The sequence below is a fragment of the Heptranchias perlo genome, chromosome 2, assembly GCF_035084215.1.
Source record: "Heptranchias perlo isolate sHepPer1 chromosome 2, sHepPer1.hap1, whole genome shotgun sequence".
In the NCBI taxonomy this organism is placed as follows: Eukaryota; Metazoa; Chordata; class Chondrichthyes; order Hexanchiformes; family Hexanchidae; genus Heptranchias; species Heptranchias perlo.
In genome coordinates, this window is record NC_090326.1 from 144,091,362 (window position 1) to 144,111,832 (window position 20,471).

At 43.2% G+C, this 20,471-nt stretch overlaps 1 protein-coding gene across 1 annotated transcript in view; it reads left to right on the forward strand.

The window, feature by feature from the left end:
* Nucleotides 1–20,471, forward strand: part of adarb2 (adenosine deaminase RNA specific B2 (inactive)) — a 603,243-nt gene that overhangs the window by 333,071 nt on the left and 249,701 nt on the right. Inside the window, 1 exon segment of the mRNA XM_067999193.1 lies at nucleotides 10,409–10,495. Coding sequence (XP_067855294.1) covers nucleotides 10,409–10,495 — 87 coding nt within the window.

The window sequence follows — 20,471 nt, forward strand, 5'->3', positions numbered from 1 at the left end:
CCTGAATGGTCGGGCTCTAATTTTAAGATTGTGCCCCCTTATTCTGGATTTCCCCACCAGAGGATATAGCTTCTCTGTATTTACTCTATCGAATCCTTTTATCATTTTAAACACCTCGATTAGATCATCCCTCAAACTGAGTTTATGCAACTTGCCCAAATTATTTAAACCTTTTAGTCCTGGTATCATTCTGGTGAATCTGCGTTGCACCCCCTCCAAGGCCAACACACCCTTCCTGAGGTGCGGTGCCCAGAATTGAGCGCAGTCGTCTGACCAGGGCTCTACATAACTGAAGTATAATTTCCTCACCTTTGTATTCCAACCTCCTTCAGATGAATGCTATCATTCCATTAGCTTTATGATTGCTTTTTGTACCAGGCCACTAGCTTTTAGTAATTTGTGTACATGGACACCCAAATCTCTTTCTGCTCCCCAGTTCCTAGTTTCTCACCATTTCGAAAATACTTCAATTTGGTTTCCTTGGATCCAAAATGGAAGACCTCACACTTCCCCACATTGAACTCCATTTGCCACAGTTTTGCCCACTCGCTCAATCTGTCTATATCCCTTTGTAACTTCCTGCTTCCATCTGCACTACTTACTGTGCCTCCCAGCGTCTTCTGCAAGCTTGGATATACAACTCTCTATTCCTTCATCCAAGTCATTGATAAATAACTTAGCTTTCTGGGAAACACTGCCCTGTCACATCCCTCCAATCGAGAGTACGAAGCCTTTATTCTTGGAACCTCGTGACATGGGTTGGTAATTGGTTGGGAGGTAGGAGACAGAGTAGAAATAAAGGAAATGTTCTCTGGTTGAAAGGCATCGGAGGGTGGCTACGTTTTGAAGAGGCTATAAAGTTCGGCCATAGATTTTCTTGCTGAGGGATGCCAGGATTCCCCACCCTGGGAAACAATCTATAAATGCCCCTGTAAGCTCCTTTTAAAAAAAATTTTTAAAGATCCCCCCTCCCAATTTTCAGGAGCCTGATCACAATCCCCGCATGGGCCTCACAAATGCTGGTGGTTGGATAGGTATGACCATATGCCAGAGCCTGTTGAAGGCCCAGAGCTTGGGAATTCCCAATCTAGGGGAATCCCCATCCCCCTTTATGACGATGGCCAACAGGAAACAGTGAAAAAAGCCTGGACTCATCATAACTAACTTTATAACTAGCGGAACCTGCTGAAGTTATGACAGGAGTACGGTGGAACAGCTATAGATTTTTGGGGCTGTGATATTTAGTGTTAGTGACAGAAGATGTAAACTGCAACAGGAAAACTTTTAAAAAGAGCTAATATTGTGAGCATCAATAATGTTTAGCTGGCTTTGTAACTGCTTAACCTTTGTTTTCATGGTATATGACGTAAGTCGAGGCCCTGGAGCATGCTTCTGGCTAGTAACAATGCTCCCTGCTCTCACTTCTTGTCTATATAATTATTGTAATTCACAATGAATAACACCACTGCTTCCTCAGACGTTGACCAGACTCGGCGACAGACAGTGCTGAAAGGCAGGTTGCTGATGATGGCAGAGAAGTGGTATGAAGTAAAATTTGACGACCCTTTATTTGAAAGCTGATTATATGCTGTGTGCCAGCATTTGGTATCCTACTCTAAATTCTAATTGACACCAGTCTAAACCAGTTCAGTAGATACTCAACTAACTTGAACTTATCTTTATAAGAATTTCTAGTAGGTGAAATAAGATTTATGTTTCATACCAGAAGAATGATTTTGTTGGCACTTTACCAAGCTTTACTCGTCCTGTTGTGTACATTTTGCATCCACAAACGGTTTAGGCCTCGCCTCAATCTAATGTGTTTAATCATACCCAATATTTGATCACTCAAATTTAAAAAGAAAAGGAAGAACTTGCATTTATATAGCGCCTTTCACAATCTTCTCCTTCGAGCAGAAAAGATGGAGAGGAGATTTGATAGAGGTGTTCAAAATCATTGAGAGTCTAGACAGAGTAGATAGAGAGAAACTATTCCCATTGGCAGAAGGGTCAAGAATCAGAGGACATAGATTTAAGATGATTGGCAAAAGAACCAAAGGCGACATGAGGAAAAACTTTTTTACACAGCGAGTGGTTGTGATCTGGAATGCACTGCCCGAGGGGGTGGTGGAGGCAGTTTCAATCGTGGCCTTCAAAAGAGAATTGGATAAGCACTTGAAGGGAAAAAAATTGTAGAACTACAGGGATAGGGACTAGCTGGATTGCTCTTGCAGAGAGCTGGCACAGACTCGACAGGCCAAATGGCCTACTTCTGTGATGTAGTCATTTTTTATGATTCTATCGCAGGACGTCCCAAAGAACTTTTTGCTTTTTGAAGTGTAGTCACTGTAGGAAACACAGCAGCTAATTTGCACACAGCAAACTCCCACAAACCACAGTGAAACAATTACTAGATCATTTGATTTAAGTGTTGGTTGGCCAGGATACTGGGGAGAACTCCCCTGCTCTTCTCCAAATAGTGGCATGGGACCTTTTTATCCAGCTGAGAGGACAAATGGGGCCTCAGTTTAACATCTCATCTGAAAAACAGCACCTCCAACAGTGCAGCACTCCCTCAGTACTGCACTGGAGTGTTAGCCTAGATTATCTGGAGTGGGGCTTGAACCCATGACCTTCTGACTAAGAGGCGAGGGTGCACTGAGCCAAGGTTGACACTATACAACAACTTGTATAATAACATCTGGGCACCTGTTACAGACATTTGTGTCCTTTGCATGTGCACTTGTGACATGAAGTTTAAGGGGCGATTCTGCCATCCAGAGCTCTGAGCAGAGAGCTGTGCTCGCGGGGAGCCCTGATTCTCTAGCTCGCGGTCGGTATGAGCACAGGATGGTAGAATCACTCTTTTAATTTAGTGTAAGACCACCTGGATGCAAACTATAGGAGCTTCTCAGGTGATCTTTACAAATTTCATTTTTATTTGTTACATTCTTAAAGCTAGCAAAGAGCTGAGTCTCATTATCATTTGCACACATGTGTATCACTGGTCTCAGCTACAGTCTTACCGATCACCAGTTCTCCAAGTAACACTATTTCAGATGCTAGAACAGTACTTGGGGCATAAGGCTGTAGTAGACGACAAACACCAACACAAGTCGGAGCTGCTCCCACTGCACTGCCGTATCTTTGCCGGAAGCGCAGTATGGGAGCAGCTCCGAGGAAATTCCGGGCCAAAGTTTTCTAGTTTTTTTCAGAATGTAGCCTTGAAAGTTGGAGAAGTTATATTAAACTAATATTAAAGAAATTAGTATTAGTAAAAAAATAATACTAGAGAAATTAATGGGACTGAAAGTCAATAAATCGCAAGGACCTGATGATGTACATCCCAGGGTTTTGAAAGAGGTGGTTATAGAGATAGTGGATGCATTGGTTGTCATCTTCCAAAATTCTATAGATTCTGGAACAGTTCCTGCAGATTGGAGGGTGGCAAATGTAACCCCACTATTTAAGAAAGGAGTTAGCCTGACATCAGTAGCAGGGAAAATGCTAGAATCTATTATAAAGGATGTGATAACAGGACACTTAGAAAATAATAATAGGATTTGGCAGAGTCAACATGGATTTATGAAAGGGAAATCATGTTTGACAAACCTATTGGAGTTCTTTGAGAATGTAACTAGTAGAATAGATAAGGGGGAACCAGTGGATGTGGTGTATTTGGATTTTCAGAAGGCTTTCGATAAGATCCCACACAGGAGGTTGTTGAACAAAGTTAGAGCACATGGAATTGAGGATAATATACTGGCATGGATTGAGAATTGGTTAACAGACAGGAAACAGAGAGTAGGAATAAACGTGTCTTTTTCAGGTTGGCAGACTGTGACTAGTGAGGTACCGCAGGGATCGGTGCTTGGGCCCTAGCTATTCACAATCTATATCAGTGATTTGGGTGAGGGGACCAAATGTAATATTTCCAAGTTTGCTGATGACACAAAACTAGGTGGGAATGTGAGTTGTGAGGAAGATGCAAAGAGGCTTCAAGGGAATATAGACAGGCTAAGTGAGTGGGCAAGAACATGGCAGATGGAATATAATGTGGAAAAACAGAAATGCAGAGTATTTTTTAAATGGTGAGAGATTGGGAAATGTTGATTCAAAGGGACCTGGTGTCCTTGTACATGAGTCACTGAAAGCTAACATGCAGGTATAGCAAGCAATTAGGAAGACAAATGGTATGTTGGCCTTTATTACAAGAGGATTTGAGTACAGGAGTAAAGATGTCTTACTACAATTAGATAGGGCCTTGGTGAGACTGTACCTGGGATATTGTGTACAGTTTTGGTCTCCTTACCTAAGAAAGGATATACTTGCCATAGAGGGAGTGCAACGAAGGTTCACCAGACTGATTCCTGGGATGGTGGGATTGTCGTATGAGAAGAGATTGAGTAGACTAGGCCTGTATTCTCCAGAGTTTAGAAGAATGAGAGATGATCTCATTGAAACATACAAAATTCTTACAGGGCTCGACAGGGTAGATGCAGGGAGGATGTTTCCCCTGGCTGGGGAGTCTAGAACCAGGGGTCACAGTCTCAGAATAAGGGGTAGGTCATTTAGGACTGAGATGAGGAGAAATTTCTTCACTCAGAGGGTGGTGAATCTTTGGAATTCTCTACCCCAGAGGGCTGTGGAGCCTCAGTCATTGAGTACTTTCAAAACAGAGATCGATAGATTTCTAGATATTAAAGGCATCAAGGGATATGGGGATGGTGCAGGAAAATGGCATTGAGGTGGAAGATCAGTCATGATCTTGTTGAATGGCGGAGCAGGTTCGTGGGGCCGGATGGCCTACTCCTGCTCCTATTTCTTATGTTCTTATGTTCTTGTATAGAACTTTGATTAGACCACACTTGGAATACTGGGCACAGAACTGGTCTTCATATTATAAGAAGGATATGGAGGCTTTGGAGATGGTGCAAAAAAGATTCACAAGGATGATACCAGAACTGAGAAGATATACTTATCAGGAAAGGCTGAACAAGCGGGGGCTCATTTCTCTAGAAAAGAGAAGACTGAGAGGTGACCTGATGGAGGCCTTTAAAATTATGAAGGGGTCCGATTGGGTAGAGGTAGAGAAAATGTTTCCACTTGTGGGGGAGTCCAAAACTAGAGGTTATAAATATAAGATAGTCACTAATAAATCCAATAGGGGATTCAGGAGAAACTTCTTTACCCAGAGAGTGGTTAGAATGTGGAACTTGCTACCATAAGGAGTAGTTGAGGCAAATAGCACAGATGCATTTAAGGGGAAGCTTGATACGTACTTGAGAGAGAAAGGAATAGAAGTTTATGCTGAACAGGTGATATGAATTAGGGTGAGTGGAGGTTGTGCATGCAGCATATAGACCTGTTGGACCAAATGTCCTCTTTCTGTGCTGTAAGTTCTATGTAATTCCATGCAAAGTCTCACCCAAACTCGGTGTTAACTAGATCTAGAACACAGGCAGAGTAAAGAGGTTATACTAGTGCTGCCAGTGTAATTTTATATCTTTTTATAAATTATATATAGATATATTGTTCATGAATAGATGCCTTGATCTCATGTCGTTATCTCCCATTACCTGAGCAATCTTTTTTTAAAATTTTCACTCCAATTTTTTGCCCTCCCCTCCTCCCCTGAAGGCATTAATTCCCTCCCTGGAGTGTGGTTCCATTCGCTGTGTTCGTCCTTTGAGGCCTCATGCAAGTGCCATTTATTCATGTGCCAGCCTTGACAGTTAATGCCAACAGGCTATCCAACTGTGAAGGACTTCACAGCTGTCCCCAAGGCTCTCCTGTCACGCCATCCACACATTTTCACTTTTAGCGGAAGTCACCATATCTCAATCATGAGCAGGGCGCCTGGCCAATTTTCCCCCCTCCCCCCCCCACCCAAACCATGGGTGCTGTGACCAAGTGTAGCACCTGTCCTACAGTCTTGGATGAGATCAAGTCAGTCATCAAAAATTAGGGGGGAAACTTGGAACTAGCTGGCTCAGAGATCGAGAGTTTGGGCTAGAATCTCAGTGGAGCTTTCAGGTGGCCCACCACCACATTCTGAGGGCAACTTGGGATGGCCGATAAATGTCGGCCTTGTCAGCGACGCGCACATCCCAAGAATGAATTAAAAAAAGAAACAAACTTTGGTGGAAACGCGCAGAAACGGGGAACGAGTGTTTATGCCTTTTCTCGGGCCGTCTGCTGATCTTCAGACAAAGTTAATTTTAGGCGCTTACCTCTGAGTCATCAGCGGAAACGTTTTTTAAAATTCATTCATGAGATGTGGGCGCCGCTGGCAAGCCAGCATTTAATGCCCATCCCGAATTGCCCTTGAGAAGGTGGTGGTGAGCTGCCTTCTTGAACTGCTGCAGTCCATGTGGTGAAGGTACTCCCACAGTGATGTTAGGGAGGGAGTTCCAGGATTTTGACCCAGCGACAATGAAGGAACGGCGATATATTTCCAAGTCGGGATGGTGTGTGACTTGGAGGGGAACGTACAGATCGTGGTGTTGTTCCATGTACTTGCTGCCCTTGTCCTTCTAGGTGGAAGAGGTTGAGGGTTTGGGAGGTGCTGTTGAAGAAGCCTTGGCGAGTTGCTGCAGTGCATCCTGTAGATGGTACACACTGCAGCCACGGTGCGGCAGTGGTGAAGGGAGTGAATGTTTAGGGTGGTGGATGGGGTTCCAATCAAGCGGGCTGCTTTATCCTGCATGGTGTCGAGCTTCTTGAGTGTTGTTGGAGCTGCACTCATCCAAGCAAGTGGAGAATATTCCATCACACTCCTGACTTGTGCTTGTAGATGGTGGAAAGACGCATGGGAGTCAGGAGGCGAGTCACTCGCCACAGAATACCCAGCCTCTGACCTGCTCTTGTAGACACAGTATTTATGTGGCTGGTCCAGTTAAGTTTCTGGTCAATGACCCATTTTCCCAAATGTTCAAGCTCTCTGCTCCCATGTTTTGTTTTAGCTTTCTTATATTAAAAATGAACATCCTTATTGCTAAAGTTCATACATTACCCCTGTGCTCACTGACCTACATTGGTTCCCGGGCCAGCAATGCCTCAATTTTAAAATTCTCATCCTTGTTTTCAAATCCCTCCATGGCCTCACCCCTCCCTATCTCTGTAACCTCCTCCAGCCCTACAACCCTCCGAGATCTCTGCGCTCCTCCGATTCTTGCCTCTTGCGCATCCCCGATTTTAATCCCTCCACCACTGGTGGCCGTGCCTTCAGCTGCCTAGACCCTAAGCGCTGGAATTCCCTCCCTAAACCTCTCCATCTCTCTACCTCTCTCTCCTCCTTTAAAACGCTCCTTAAAACCTACTTCTTTGACCAAGCTTCTGGTCACCTGTCCTAATATCGCTTTATGTGGCTCGGTATCACATTTTGCTTCATAACGGCCCTGTGATGTGCCTTGGGATGTTTTACTACGTTAAAGGTGCTATATAAATGCAAGTTATTGTTGTAACTGGAAAATTGTGTTAAGCTTTTATTTCTAGCGAAAAATAAAACATTTGCTTCAAAGATTTTTTCAGACCGGAGCAATACGGGGGGATGAGAAACTGAAGGTGAAAGTAAAATGGATTTAACGGGAGGTGACAGCAAGCTGAGAAGCAGAGGAGGGAGGAGACAGCCTGAAAAAGTTGGACAAAATAGTAAGTGGGAGTGGCAATGAGTGAGCATGCCAGAGAGAGGAAAGGAGCAATGAAGAGGTAAAAGCTGAACACGGACCTGTACCCAACCTGAAGCAAAAAGTATAAAGAGGCAGAATTACTGGAAATATAAGAATTGGGCAGGAGTGAAGTGAAAGCTGGGAAAAGAAACAGGGCAGAAGACTGTAGTGCGGAAATTTAAATATTTCACCCAGTGGCTACTGGCTGGAAGCAGCTTCAGGAGGACAGAAAACATTCTGCTTATGGAAAATTAATGAGCTGTGTAGCTGCAACAGAAGCTGTTAAATTGAATTTAAACAGACTCTTGTTTAATGTGGTGAAGTAACTGTCTACATCTTTTAAAGTTGCTGATTACTCCACCTGTACTTTCTGAACTTTGCCTGCAGTGAGACGAGAAGTGAGGCAGCAGGAAAATAAAGCCAAAGATCTCAGGGACTGGACCCAGCACAGATGCGCAGGCTCATTATTGAGATAGCTTGCTTTTTTTGTGAGATTTGTCCATAGAAACTTCTTCAGTGAGGCTGCTGATATATGGGACCATATTCTCTTCTGTTTGCTGATTTTGGTGTAAAAGTATACTTTAGGGGCATAGGTTTTCCGATTGTAACACCAACGGGGACCCCTTCATTTTAAATGGGTTACTGTCAATGTTACAATTGGAAAATCCAGGCTTCACACAGCTCTGAGCATTCCCATCCCTGCAAAATGGATTACCAAACATTAGTGAAAAGTGGTTGTTAAAAGCCATTAATGATGGTCTCACCCAGCATTATGGAGCTCCGCAGTCAAATCAAATATTGAGCATTTTACTGCAGGTCAGACCTGGCATTAGTGGGTTTAATGAGGGAGAAGATTTGGAACCAGCAGCACAACGGTGACAGAAGTGAAAAGTGTACAGCAGTTTTTCTCAGAGAGCATAGGTGTAATGGTCATGGGCGGATGTATCACAATGCAGCAGGAGAGGGGACACTTTTTCCTATTATTTTGTTAATCCCTTTTACAGAGATAGGAATGTTTTGAGAGCATTAAACAAGGACAAATAGTTTTCTACCATTAATGCATCACTGTTTCATAGGCCAACTTTTCTTGCTAAAATCAGCAAACAGAGGGAGTGCCGAAGGCACAGGAGGTGCATGGCTCACAGTTGGTACTACCCCAGGCAATGATGCTACCACAATAGAATCAGCTACCTGGGCATGGCAGAAGAGCAGTACATGAGCAGGCTCAGGGAAGCTGTGACTGAGCTGTGCCACCTGTCCATGAAGACCTGCAGGGACAGTCAGCCATCTGCCATGCACTGGTGGCAATGAACGTCACCGCGGCCCTTTTCGTTGGTGCTATGGGGATCTTCCAGCCGCTCACATTGGGCAGCTCTGGAGTCAGCAGCTTTATTTCTTGCCTTTTGGACAACAGACGCTTTCTTTTCTGCACCACAAAAGGATGACAGACTGCAAGATATAGTGAAAGTGAAGTCGTTTGATTTTGTGTGTCAATACATTTGGTGTGCGAGTTTAATGTTTTTAACTGCCGCGTTCTTCCCTTGTGTTCTGTAAACTTCTAGTTGGCAGTTGTTAATGTTGTCCTGTGGTTGAAGGAGCACCATTGTTGGGTGACTGCAAAGCCACCTGGCCTGTACCTGTGACTAACTCTTGGTACCTGCATCAGTATCATGGATATTGTTTGTGGATTCATGCTTCTAGAGGCAGTGTCCACCACCATTTACTCATGGCCATGTGATTGCACAGAACTGCCGCTGATATGAATACCAACTGGCTGCTCCTATCCTATTCCCCATAATGTCCACTGAGCACAGAACAGCAGGCATCTGTGAGGTCTCAAAATTCATTCCTCTGTATGTATCTGTGCTGATTCAACTAGTAGTATGATGCTCGGTGCTCTGCTGAGTGGTTCGACTCGAGAGTACTGGGTTCTCCTTGTTCTGTGAAGAAAGTAGATGGTACATAATGAGTACATGGGCACACTTATCTAAGTAATTACTGTATTATCCTTAGAGGAACTATTTTGTACTTGTGAATGATCACATTGTGTGGACACACTGATGTTACATAGTGTATACCATAAATTCTGTTCTGACCTTCAATCTCCAAAGGTTACATCTTTGCTAACATTTCTCTTTGAGAACACATATAAGTCCTGTCCTATTTTACAGTGATATTCTTACTCTACATTTGTGATCTTTTTCTTTGTGGAACTTATTCCAGACCTCCCACCATTGAGACCATGCTGACTCAACGTGTGACATCCCACCATACTAGCAGCCTCCTTTCTGTACCAAACTCTGCTCATTTCATTCTACTACAGTAGTGACCAGTGCTTCCAGGGGCTGGTCTGTAAATCGGGCCTACTGAATTTGGCTTTGATCTATTTGTCATAAAAAGGGTGCACTCCATTGCTGGATAAAAAAAACTCTTGTGACATTTGTGATTGAGTCGCACATGAGAAATGTTACAGGATTATTATTGCAGAAGCACGGTGATTGGTTATTTTTAGTCATTCCCACTTATAAAAACACATTCAGAGGAATCACACATCTCTAAACCACACATGCCTGCGATTTTATTAGCAGGTCATTAATTTCATGAATAACAGGCATTTCTCCCATTTTTCTCAAACAGAGGAAATTATAACCCATAATGCTGTATAAATGGGATATTAGGAACCCAAGACGATGAGGGTCTAATAAAACTAATGTTCTATTATATGCTTCTTTTTTCAGATAAATTAAATACACTTTCTTCATTCATCGGTCCATTCAAGTATTTCAGCCCTGGTTTGGAAAATACTGAGGATGAGGACAATTTGAGTAAGTATCATTCCCTTTTTGATGAGAATCTCACTGATGCCACCTCAATGGAATTTAAAGCACGCCATATTAGCGAACAAACCCTAACACAATCACGTGTCTGCATTTTAAGTTTACGGGTTAATACTTGTGTTGAAACAGGAATGTCATACAAAAACACGAAGCTAAAATCAATTCAGAACAAATGTAATTTCTAGCTGTAAATGTTCACCTTTTCTTGTTCTTATAAAAAGTATGTAAGATGCTCTATCCAGCATCATGGCCAAGAGTCGTGACAGGCAGAATCGAGTAGTAAAGAGCCCTAGCACACAAACACGAGACCATCTGGCTGTGAAGCCAGCACATTTAGTACCAGTTGACCATATGTCCTAGTTTATAAACGCCAATCTAAACAGCTGCCACAAAGCAGCTACATCACATAAAATGGAGGGTTTAGAACTGAATGTACTAAATAAGAAAATTATTAAAATAGCTCTTGCACAATTACCCCAGTGGCCTAGTGGGTAAACACACCGCCTAGTGTAGAACAAGCCACACCGTCCAAAAGGTCCCAGGTTTGATTGCCTGTCTACGCTGAGTTAGTTGGAGCAACAGGTGAGGTCTAGAGAGGAGAGGGCTCCCATTTCTGATCACCAGCGTGTGATCCCGCTGGAAGGTGTGCTCGAGTCCTCCACTGCCGACACTCATACTCTAGGCAAATATACAAAGAGTGCCCAGTTTGGCAAAGTATTGAAGGCTGTTGGCATCCATGGAACCGTGCCCCACCAAGAACCCGTACCCTCAGGAAGGGAGGAAATTGGCATACAAAAATATATATTTATAAAATAATATAATTTTAAAAATGGAATTACCATATCCTATATGTCTTTCATCACAGAAGCAGAATGCTCAATAGTGTGCTGTTCAATGTTGGATTTATATCAGCCATGAGAGTTATCAACATGATTTATTTAGCCTCACTCTCTCACAGGATAAATTTTGTCTTCTGTAGATTGTCCATCATCAGATCTAGCTGGCCACATCAAACGCTTATGGGCCTCACTCTCCTCTGTCGAAACCATGCACTACTCCAGGATTATCCTGAAGAGCAAATATAACCTCCAGCTTAATTTCTCCACTGCCAACCATTCTTCTTAAACCTTTCTCCCTTGCCTCCTCCAGCCTCACCTCCAACAACAAATGCGAGGAGCATTTGTCACTAAGATTAAGACCGAAGGATCAGCTGCCTCTGCTGCTCTCCCCCTTTCCCTTTGCCCATCAACCCAAGCTTCCCCCATCAGACTCTACCCTGCCCTAACCCTGAATCCACGTATCTCCCTCTAGTTTCTCTCCATCTCCCATCATACCCTCTCCAAGCTCACTGTGTCAATGAGACCCACCTCCTGCTCCCTTGACCCTAATCCCACTAAACTAAACTATTCCCCCTTTCCTCTGTTGCCTTTCCTCTATTGCCCAGTTCTGTGGGATTGTTCTTATTTGAATCCATTCTATTATCTGATCATAGCCAGAGCATCTCCAGCAATGGCTTCTCTTCCTGCTCCTCGCACCATTAACTCTGGAGTCCCCCAAGGACCTATCCTTGACCTCCTCCTCTTCCTCATCTACATGTTACCTCTTAGCAACATCCTCGGCAGTCATGGGGTCAGCTTCCACATGTTCGCAGATGACACCCATCTCTACCTCTCCACCACCTCTCTCAACCCTTCCACTGCATGTGTTGTCTGGCTGCTTGTCCGACAGCTTGTCCGACATCCAGTCTTGGATGAAGCGTAATTTCCTCCAGTTAAACATCGGGAGGACCGAAACCATCATCTTCAGCCTTTGCCACAAACTCTATATCCTATCTGCCAATTACAATCTGCTCCGAGCCACATTCTCAGAATGAACCTTTGCGTCTTATTCAACCAGAGCTGAGCTTCTGACCCTGTATCCTCTCCATCACAAAGATTGAGTAGTCCAACCTCTGTAACTTTTGCCACCTCTTAGAAGTACCCAGTGCGAATTTCAAAACTTGACAAACCTCATAGAATTCTGTGAGGGGTTAACAGACAAGGTAGATGAGGGACTTGCAATGGATATGGTATAGATGGACTTTGGGAAAGCTTTTGACAAGGTACAACATTAGAGAAAAGATTAAGTGTATGAAATTATGGGGAGGATAGCAAACTGGATTTAAAAATTGATTAAAAGGGAGAAAACAGAGAATAGGAGCTAAGAGCAATTTCTCAGAGTGATTAGAAGTGGGTAGTGGTGTTCTTCAGGGTTCAGTTCTGGGGCCACATCTGTTCACTGTGTATATCAATGATTTAGATACAGGCCTAGAGATGTTGAAATTTGCTGATGATACCAAAGTAGGAGGTATAGTTCATTCTTTAGAAGATCAAAGGAAGCTGCAAAGGGATGATGATAGGATGGAAGAATTTCCTCAAACCAAGCAGCATCGCTAAAGCCTCGGTATCCTTCTGCGGTACGGAGAGATTTGGGTGTCCTCGTACGTGAAACACATGCCTACTCTCAATCATCAGCAAAGTAATGGAAGGTGTCGTCAACAGTGCTTTCAAGCGACACTTACTCACCAATAACTTGCTCACCAATGCTCAGTTTGGGTTCCGCCAGGACCACTCGGCTCCAGACCTCATTACAGCCTTGGTCCAAACATGGACAAAAGAGCTGAATTCCAGAGGTGTGGTGAGAGTGACTGCCCTTGACATCAAGGCAGCATTTGACTGAGTGTGGCACCAAGGAGCCCTAGTAAAATTGAAGTCAATGGGAATCAGGGGGAAAGCTCTCCAGTGGCTGGAGTCATACCTAGCACAAAGGAAGATGGTAGTGGTTGTTGGAGGCCAATCATCTCAGCCCCAGGACATTGCTGCAGGAGTTCCTCAGGGCAGTGTCCTAAGCCCAACCATCTTCAGCTGCTTCATCAACGACCTTCCCTCCATCATAAGGTCAGAAATGAGGATGTTCGCTGATGATTGCACAGTGTTCAGTTCCATTCGCAACCCCTCAGATAATGAAGCAGTCCGTGCCCGCATGCAGCAAGACCTGGACAACATCCAGGCTTGGACTGATAAGTGGCAAGTAACATTTGCGCCAGACAAGTGCCAGGCAATGACCATCTCCAACAAGAGAGAGTCTAACCACCTCCCCTTGACATTCAACGGCATTATCATCGCCGAATCCTCCACCATCAACATCCTGGGGGGTCACCATTGACCAGAAACTTAACTGGACCAGCCACATAAATACTGTGGTTACAAGAGCAGGTCAGAGGCTGGGTATTCTGCGGCGAGTGACTCACTTCCTGACTCCCCAAAGCCTTTCCACCATCTACAAGGCACAAGTCAGGAGTGTGATGGAATACTCTCCACTTGCCTGGATGAGTGCAGCTCCAACAAGTTGGGTCTTTTCTCATTAGTACAACGCAGATTACAGGATGATATGATAGAAGTATTTAAAATGATGAAAAGATGGGACAGGATAGATAGAAGCAGACACTTTCCAGTAGTTGAGGGATCAAGAACAAGGGGCTATAGATACAAGATTAAATGTAACAGATTTAGAACAGAGGACAGGAGAAACTTCTTTACACAGAATTGTGAAGCTGTGCAATCTTCTTCTAGGGTTAGCGGTTGATGTAGAAACAATGTCAACATTCAAGATTAGATTAAATAGGTGGATGAAGGATGAAGGGACATGGGAACAGGGTGGGTAAATATTATTCGAACTACTTGCTTGTGTGTAGGGTAAATGTCGACACGGACATGTTGCACTAAATGGCTCATTTCCATGTTGTAAGTTCTATGTATTTCCATGCAATTCTCTGTCCCTATGTCAGCCCATCTGCTGCTGAAACCCCTATTTCTGTAGCCTCCTCCAGCCCTATAACCCTGGCCCCAAGCTCTCCATTCCTCTGACTCTAGCCTCTTATGCATCCCCTCCCCCTTTGCTCCACCATTGGCACCTAGACCCCATGCTCTGAAATTCCCTCACTAAACCCCTCTGCTTCTTCCCGTTTAAGACCCACCTAAAAAACCCACCCCTTTGACCAAGCTTTTGCTCACCCCTCCTAATATCTCTCTACTTGGCTTGACATCCATTTTTTTTGATTACGCCTTGGGATATTGTTCTACATTAAAGCCGCTGTATAAATGCAAATTGTTGTTGTATGTGGCATTGTACTCCAGTGTGAATCAACATCTAGAGGTGAGTAGGGAGAAGATAGCAAGAAAAAAAGTAAAAATAGTGGAATTGTAATATCCAAATTAGCACATGTATGGGGTTCAATTCATCCTGTTGATAACTGAGCTGAAAAGGTCAGTGAGAGTATAAGCAGGGTCTCCCTCTTTGTACTCACATAACCTTTGTGGTAAAATCAACAGGGGAACTGTCATCCCCATAGTTCCTTTAATATCAAATAGTATATTGTAAATGAATGAAATTCACAGACTCAGGTATAAACTCAGTTTAATGTATAAAAGCCATGAGTGACAGAGACAAAGTTCATTGTGTGTCTCCACAACAAAAAGGTACAAGCAAAATCATCAATTAAATAAAAATACAGTGGTATGGAAAGAGTGAAGCTCTTCTAAGTCATTGGTAATCTGGGACTGTGGGATTACTGATGCCTGTATACATTCAGGCCGTCTCTGCTATGACTGCGAGTTGCTGATTGTGAACGTGTAGTAAATGTAATTTATACCTAACCAGGGTACACTTAAAATAACCAGTTTAGACCATAAAATATTCAGTTCGCTTTGACAGGGGATTTTAATTTGTAAGAACTCCTGGGCATAACTGTATTGTTCTAATATTGCCAACTTGTCCACCATCCCCCCCTCCCCACCACCAGCTACAAGTAATTCTTTACAGCTTGAGAGAGAGAGAGAGAGAGAGAGAGAATGTGAGGGAGACATGTGGCCTTCTCTGTTGAGCTGTTTTCAATATCTCCAGTCCAAATGCTCTGTGCAGTCTGCAGATCCATGTTGTGCTGTTGTCTGTATCGCTCATACAGTCAGAGTCACAGTGTGATTGTGTTCAGAGAATGACATTAACAGCTGTACCCAGGGAAGTGCTGTGAAAGAGCTTGGGTTCAGAGAAAGTATACAGCCAACATGAAACAACTACATCATGCACTCCAACAGTTCGGGATGGGAGTGAGTCGACAAGACAACAAACTAGAAATGACCATTGACAATATTAGCAGGCGGGCACTTACTGCGTTTGCATTGCATTACTCTCTGCTCTATTTTGTCAGTCACTGATTGCTAAGGGACGGTGTGTAAGTGTTCCTACTCAACCTGATGTGAAACTTTGCCACATTTACAAAACACCAACTGGAGGGTCCTTTCACAATGGTCATACTCACCTCTCGTCTAATCAACCAGGGAATAACAGGGACATTATCAGCGCAGAAGACCACAGATTGAACCACATAAAATCTCACCCCAATAATCAAGAAAGTCTGAACGCTGGGGAAGAGGAAGCTACCGAAAGATTACTAATCATTTTTGTTTGAGTTTTACGGGTTTTTTTTTTACAAAGTTAAATTTTAAATTGAAGGCACTTTATTAAACTGTAGGCCGTGACAGGACACGTGGTATTCTTTTTGTCTTAAAACGCGGTGCAGTGATAAAGAGAGAATCTTCCAATATTTTACTTATATTAGACAGCTGTAATTAACACTCGGGAATTTAAAAAATAACCGTTCCCTGCATGAGGAATGATCCCTCGGTTTACCAGAGGAAGCTGAGCTAATGAATTGTTTTTCATTGCATTTTCTTTTAAATGTTTAATTAAAAGATAAATGAAAGTTCCCTGTTGCCTCAGCAATTCTGTGCCACCATCAAAAACCACTTGGAAGTTAATTTTGGAAGACCTCTTTAGGGTGTAGATGATCTTCATATTATAACATTGGAGGATTCTCTTTATCCATGCAGGGCGTCTTAAGAAGGAATGAATTACATGTATTCTGGTGCAGTCCACGGTTTAATAAGGTTCCATCACAGCACACAATTTCAAATGTTATAACTGTGTAATAAAAACTTCTGGTTCATAAGATAACCCACACATTTTTTATCCTCATAAAATTCAACCAAAAAGTAATTAAAAATCTTTCAGCCAGGTCTCTAAAGTGGCCTTGGAGAACCTGGAGGCACGATCCACAGGCCTTGCAGCCATTTCTCTCTTTACAAGGGTTCCTCCTGTTTGCAGCCAGAGTGCACTACCCCTTTAAGGCTGCCTTTTAAGTGGTGTCAGAGATGCCTGATTTCCCGTGTCTCCAAACAGGTACGCAGCCAATAATTAGCATGTCTGACCCATTATAGTGAGCTGCCAGCACCAATTTCACCTGTCCCTATGTCCATGTGAGCAGGCGCATGCAGTGTCCGCTGCCTGTCTGTTTCAGGCACGATCAAATTGCTAGGCCAGTAAAGTTTTTATTTCACATGAGTCAAACAGGGAGCCTAAATCTCACTAAATCTGCGCTACGGTTGTGCCCATTATTGTTGATGCTAAAATCAGCAACAAAATTTCTTCATTAGGTGTTTGTGGCAAATTTCAATTTGAAATGGCATCCAGCACAAAATATAATTTGCGCCAGTTTAATTGTAATAAAATTGAAAAGAGGTCTGTTTTCTTGTCAAAAGCAAAATACTGCGGATGCTGGAAATCTGAAATAAAAGCAGAAAATGCTGGAAATACTTAGCAAGTCAGGCAGCATCTGTGGAGAAAGAAACAGAGTTAACGTTTCAGGTCGTGGACCTTTCGTCGGAGTTCTGTTTCTCTCTCCACAGATGCTGCCTGACATGCTGAGTATTTCCAGCATTTTCTGTTTTTATTTCTGTTTTCTTGTCCTACATTGACTGGTTCAGAAAAATGTTATCAAACTATCATTTTACATCCTTCCACAAAACCGTCAGAATTTTGAATCAAATCTAAAGAGTTCTTTTTCAAAGGACTTTTGTTCCTTGAGATAGCCAATAATTTATTTGTCATATTTCAGTCCTCAGTAAGCGCATGCAGAACCATGTGAAGTGGTGTAAAATGGCATTGAATCTATGTCAGTTTGCTGTAGTAAAGTGATAGTGTGTGATCAGCCACACTCTATGGGAAAAATTAATATTCAATTTGCTATTGAAGTCCATGTCCTCAAAGTGGATATGAAAATAGCTAGGTGCATGAAGCTCTTGATTGGTACCCATCCTCCCCTCTTTGCAACAATTACAGTGTTAGGTTTCCAGCTCGAGCATTAAGAGGAGAAAGATTTTATCATGAGGGTATTAACTACTTTGCACTCATTTCAGATGCTGATAACAAGCATTGATAATAACAATAACGTGAATTTATATAGCGCCTTTAACGTAGAAAAATGTCCCAAGGTGCTTCACAGTGGCATAATCAGAAATAAATGAATATGGAGCCAAAGAAGGAAATTTTAGGAGGGGTGACCAAAAGCTTGGTCAAAGAGGTGGGTTTTAAGGAGGGTCTTAAAAGAGGAGAGGGAGGTGGAGAGGCAGAGGGGCAGGAACGTCAAGAACACGGGGGCCTAGGTGGCTAAAGGCACGGCTGCCAATGATGGAGCAAAGGGACGGGGGATGCACAAGAGACCAAAGTTGAAGGAACTGAGAGTTCGGGGTGGGGGAGGGTGTGTTGTAGGGCTGGAGGAAGTTACCAAAAGGGAGGGGCGACACCATGAAGGGATCTAAACACAAAGATGAGAATTGTAAATTGGAGGCATTGGAAGACCAGGAGCCAATGTAGGTCACCAAGGTCAGGGGTGATAGGAGAGTGAGACTTGGTGTTGGTCATGATATGGGCAGCAGAGTTTTGGATCAACTGAAGCATACACAGGGTGGAGGATTGGAGGCCGGCCAAGAAAGCAAATAGCCGAGTCTGGAAGTGACAGACAATGAGGGTTTCAGCAGCAAATGGGCTGAGGTTGGGGCGGAGGCGGACATTGTTACTGACATGGGTGATGTCCTATTTTAAAATCTTTCTTCCTGGTAATTTTGGAACAATGCATTTTTGTGTCTTTCTGCTAATACTGTCAGTGGTGTACACATCTTGTCAAGGTATATTATACGCAGTGTTACAAATTCGGGTCTGCCATAGATACTTTCTCAGGTTCAGTGGCATCAGTCACTCCTGTAAGTACTCTGAGCATCTTTTTTATAGTAGTTGACTCAATTAATAATTTTAAATCTCAGATCGATAGATTTTGGCTAGACAAGGGCATTAAGAGATATGGAGCCAATGCAGGTAAATGGAGTTAGGATACAGATCAGCCACAATTTCATTGAATGACGGAACAGTCTAGAGGGGCTGAATGGCCTACTCCTGTTCCTATGTTCCTTTGTTCCTCACAGTACCCTATATCTATTTGCTTGGTAACTTAACCCAGAGATATAACAATAGCTTCCCCTTGTGATCTGGACTGAACATATCTTTTGCACATGTACGTTTTCAATCTCTCTAAAGGCAGAGTTAACATTTTATGAAGCAAGGCTTGATACAAATCGTTAAGCTACTTTATGTCACAGCAAGTGCAGAACTACAGTTATGATCAGATTCACTGCCTTCAATCACAACAATTTATTTTCATGCAATGATACAAAATAAAGAACACACCATGCTTTCCCACATTAGTGGATCATCTTTCTTGACTTAAAAAAGAGGTCTTCTTATTGTTTCCTCCAGCATTTCTGACTTTCTAAGCCATCCTAAAGCTTTTACAGCTTGCTGTTCAAAAGCCCTCGCAGCCATTTTGTCTCCCAAAAACCCAATCTATTTCTCTCTTATTTCCCATTTATTGCAGACAGGGAGAGACAAAGGACTTTCCAAAACAGTGGTTGTAACTTGTTTTTCAGTTACCAAGACAAATTAACAGATTGTTTCATTTCTGGGGGAGACAACTTCCATTTAGCATATTAACCCTTTTTTAAACTTGTGGGAATCTGCTTTCCTTAAAATAAAAACCAACACTAAAAGTAGCTCTGATTGCAAAATCCTATCTGTGGAAAAACGGTCAAAACATCCTGAAACGTGACAGCCAGTGTACATGTCATTCCTTCTCTCTTTGAAAATAATTCATTTTAGTTTATTTCAATGGATTCTTCTGAAGTATTTTTTTTGTATATTTCCCCTTATTTTCAGTGTACCACATTACTGTTAAGACTCCCAGAGCACCATCAAATGACCAACAAACCAAGCAGATACTTAAAGTGAATGTCAGTGCTGACATCAACGCTAAAAATTAAAAAGTAATCGGGTTACTCAGATTCTCAGGAACAAATGTCAAAATAGATTAAACTCATTGGGCTGAAGCAGATTTACCATCTGTTGTGATGAGAACGTCCTCTGGTAGCAAATGTAGCATCACTGCAGAGGATTCTGGGAGCTGGCTGCACTTGTCTCTTCCAGTTGATGCAAACACTCTGTACTCAAACCCCATTGGCTCAAATGCTGAGCATGTTGCAATATATGTATTTTTGGTTAATTTGTATTCAGGCTTAAACGCTGAAATGGAACATTTTGACAGTTAGGGGTTGATATCGCGTGTGTCCCGTCTTAGGGGACGGGACGCTTCATTATAATATTTAAATCAGGCTCCCAGAGTGCAATTGGGAGCCTGATTTAAATTTAACACCTGCCGGGTGGGTTTCCCGGGGTTTGGAAAACCTGGCGGCAAAATGGAGACGGGAGCAACATTTGCAGAAGGTCCACGTGGGCCAGGAGGAGCAGGAGTGCTCCCCTCGCTGTCCCTCTAGCAAACCTTCGGCCTCCCTTCTGCCGATCACGGCCTTTCCTCGCTGCGACGATTGGCGACCCCCCCCCCCCCCACTCCCTCGCCCTTCCTCCAACCCTGATCTCGAGCCTCCTGCCCTGCGATTGACCTCCCCCCTCCCCCCCCCCCCCATTCCCTCCCGACTGCTGTTGGGGACGGTCTCCAGATGCGGCCTCCTGCCATTGGCTTTCC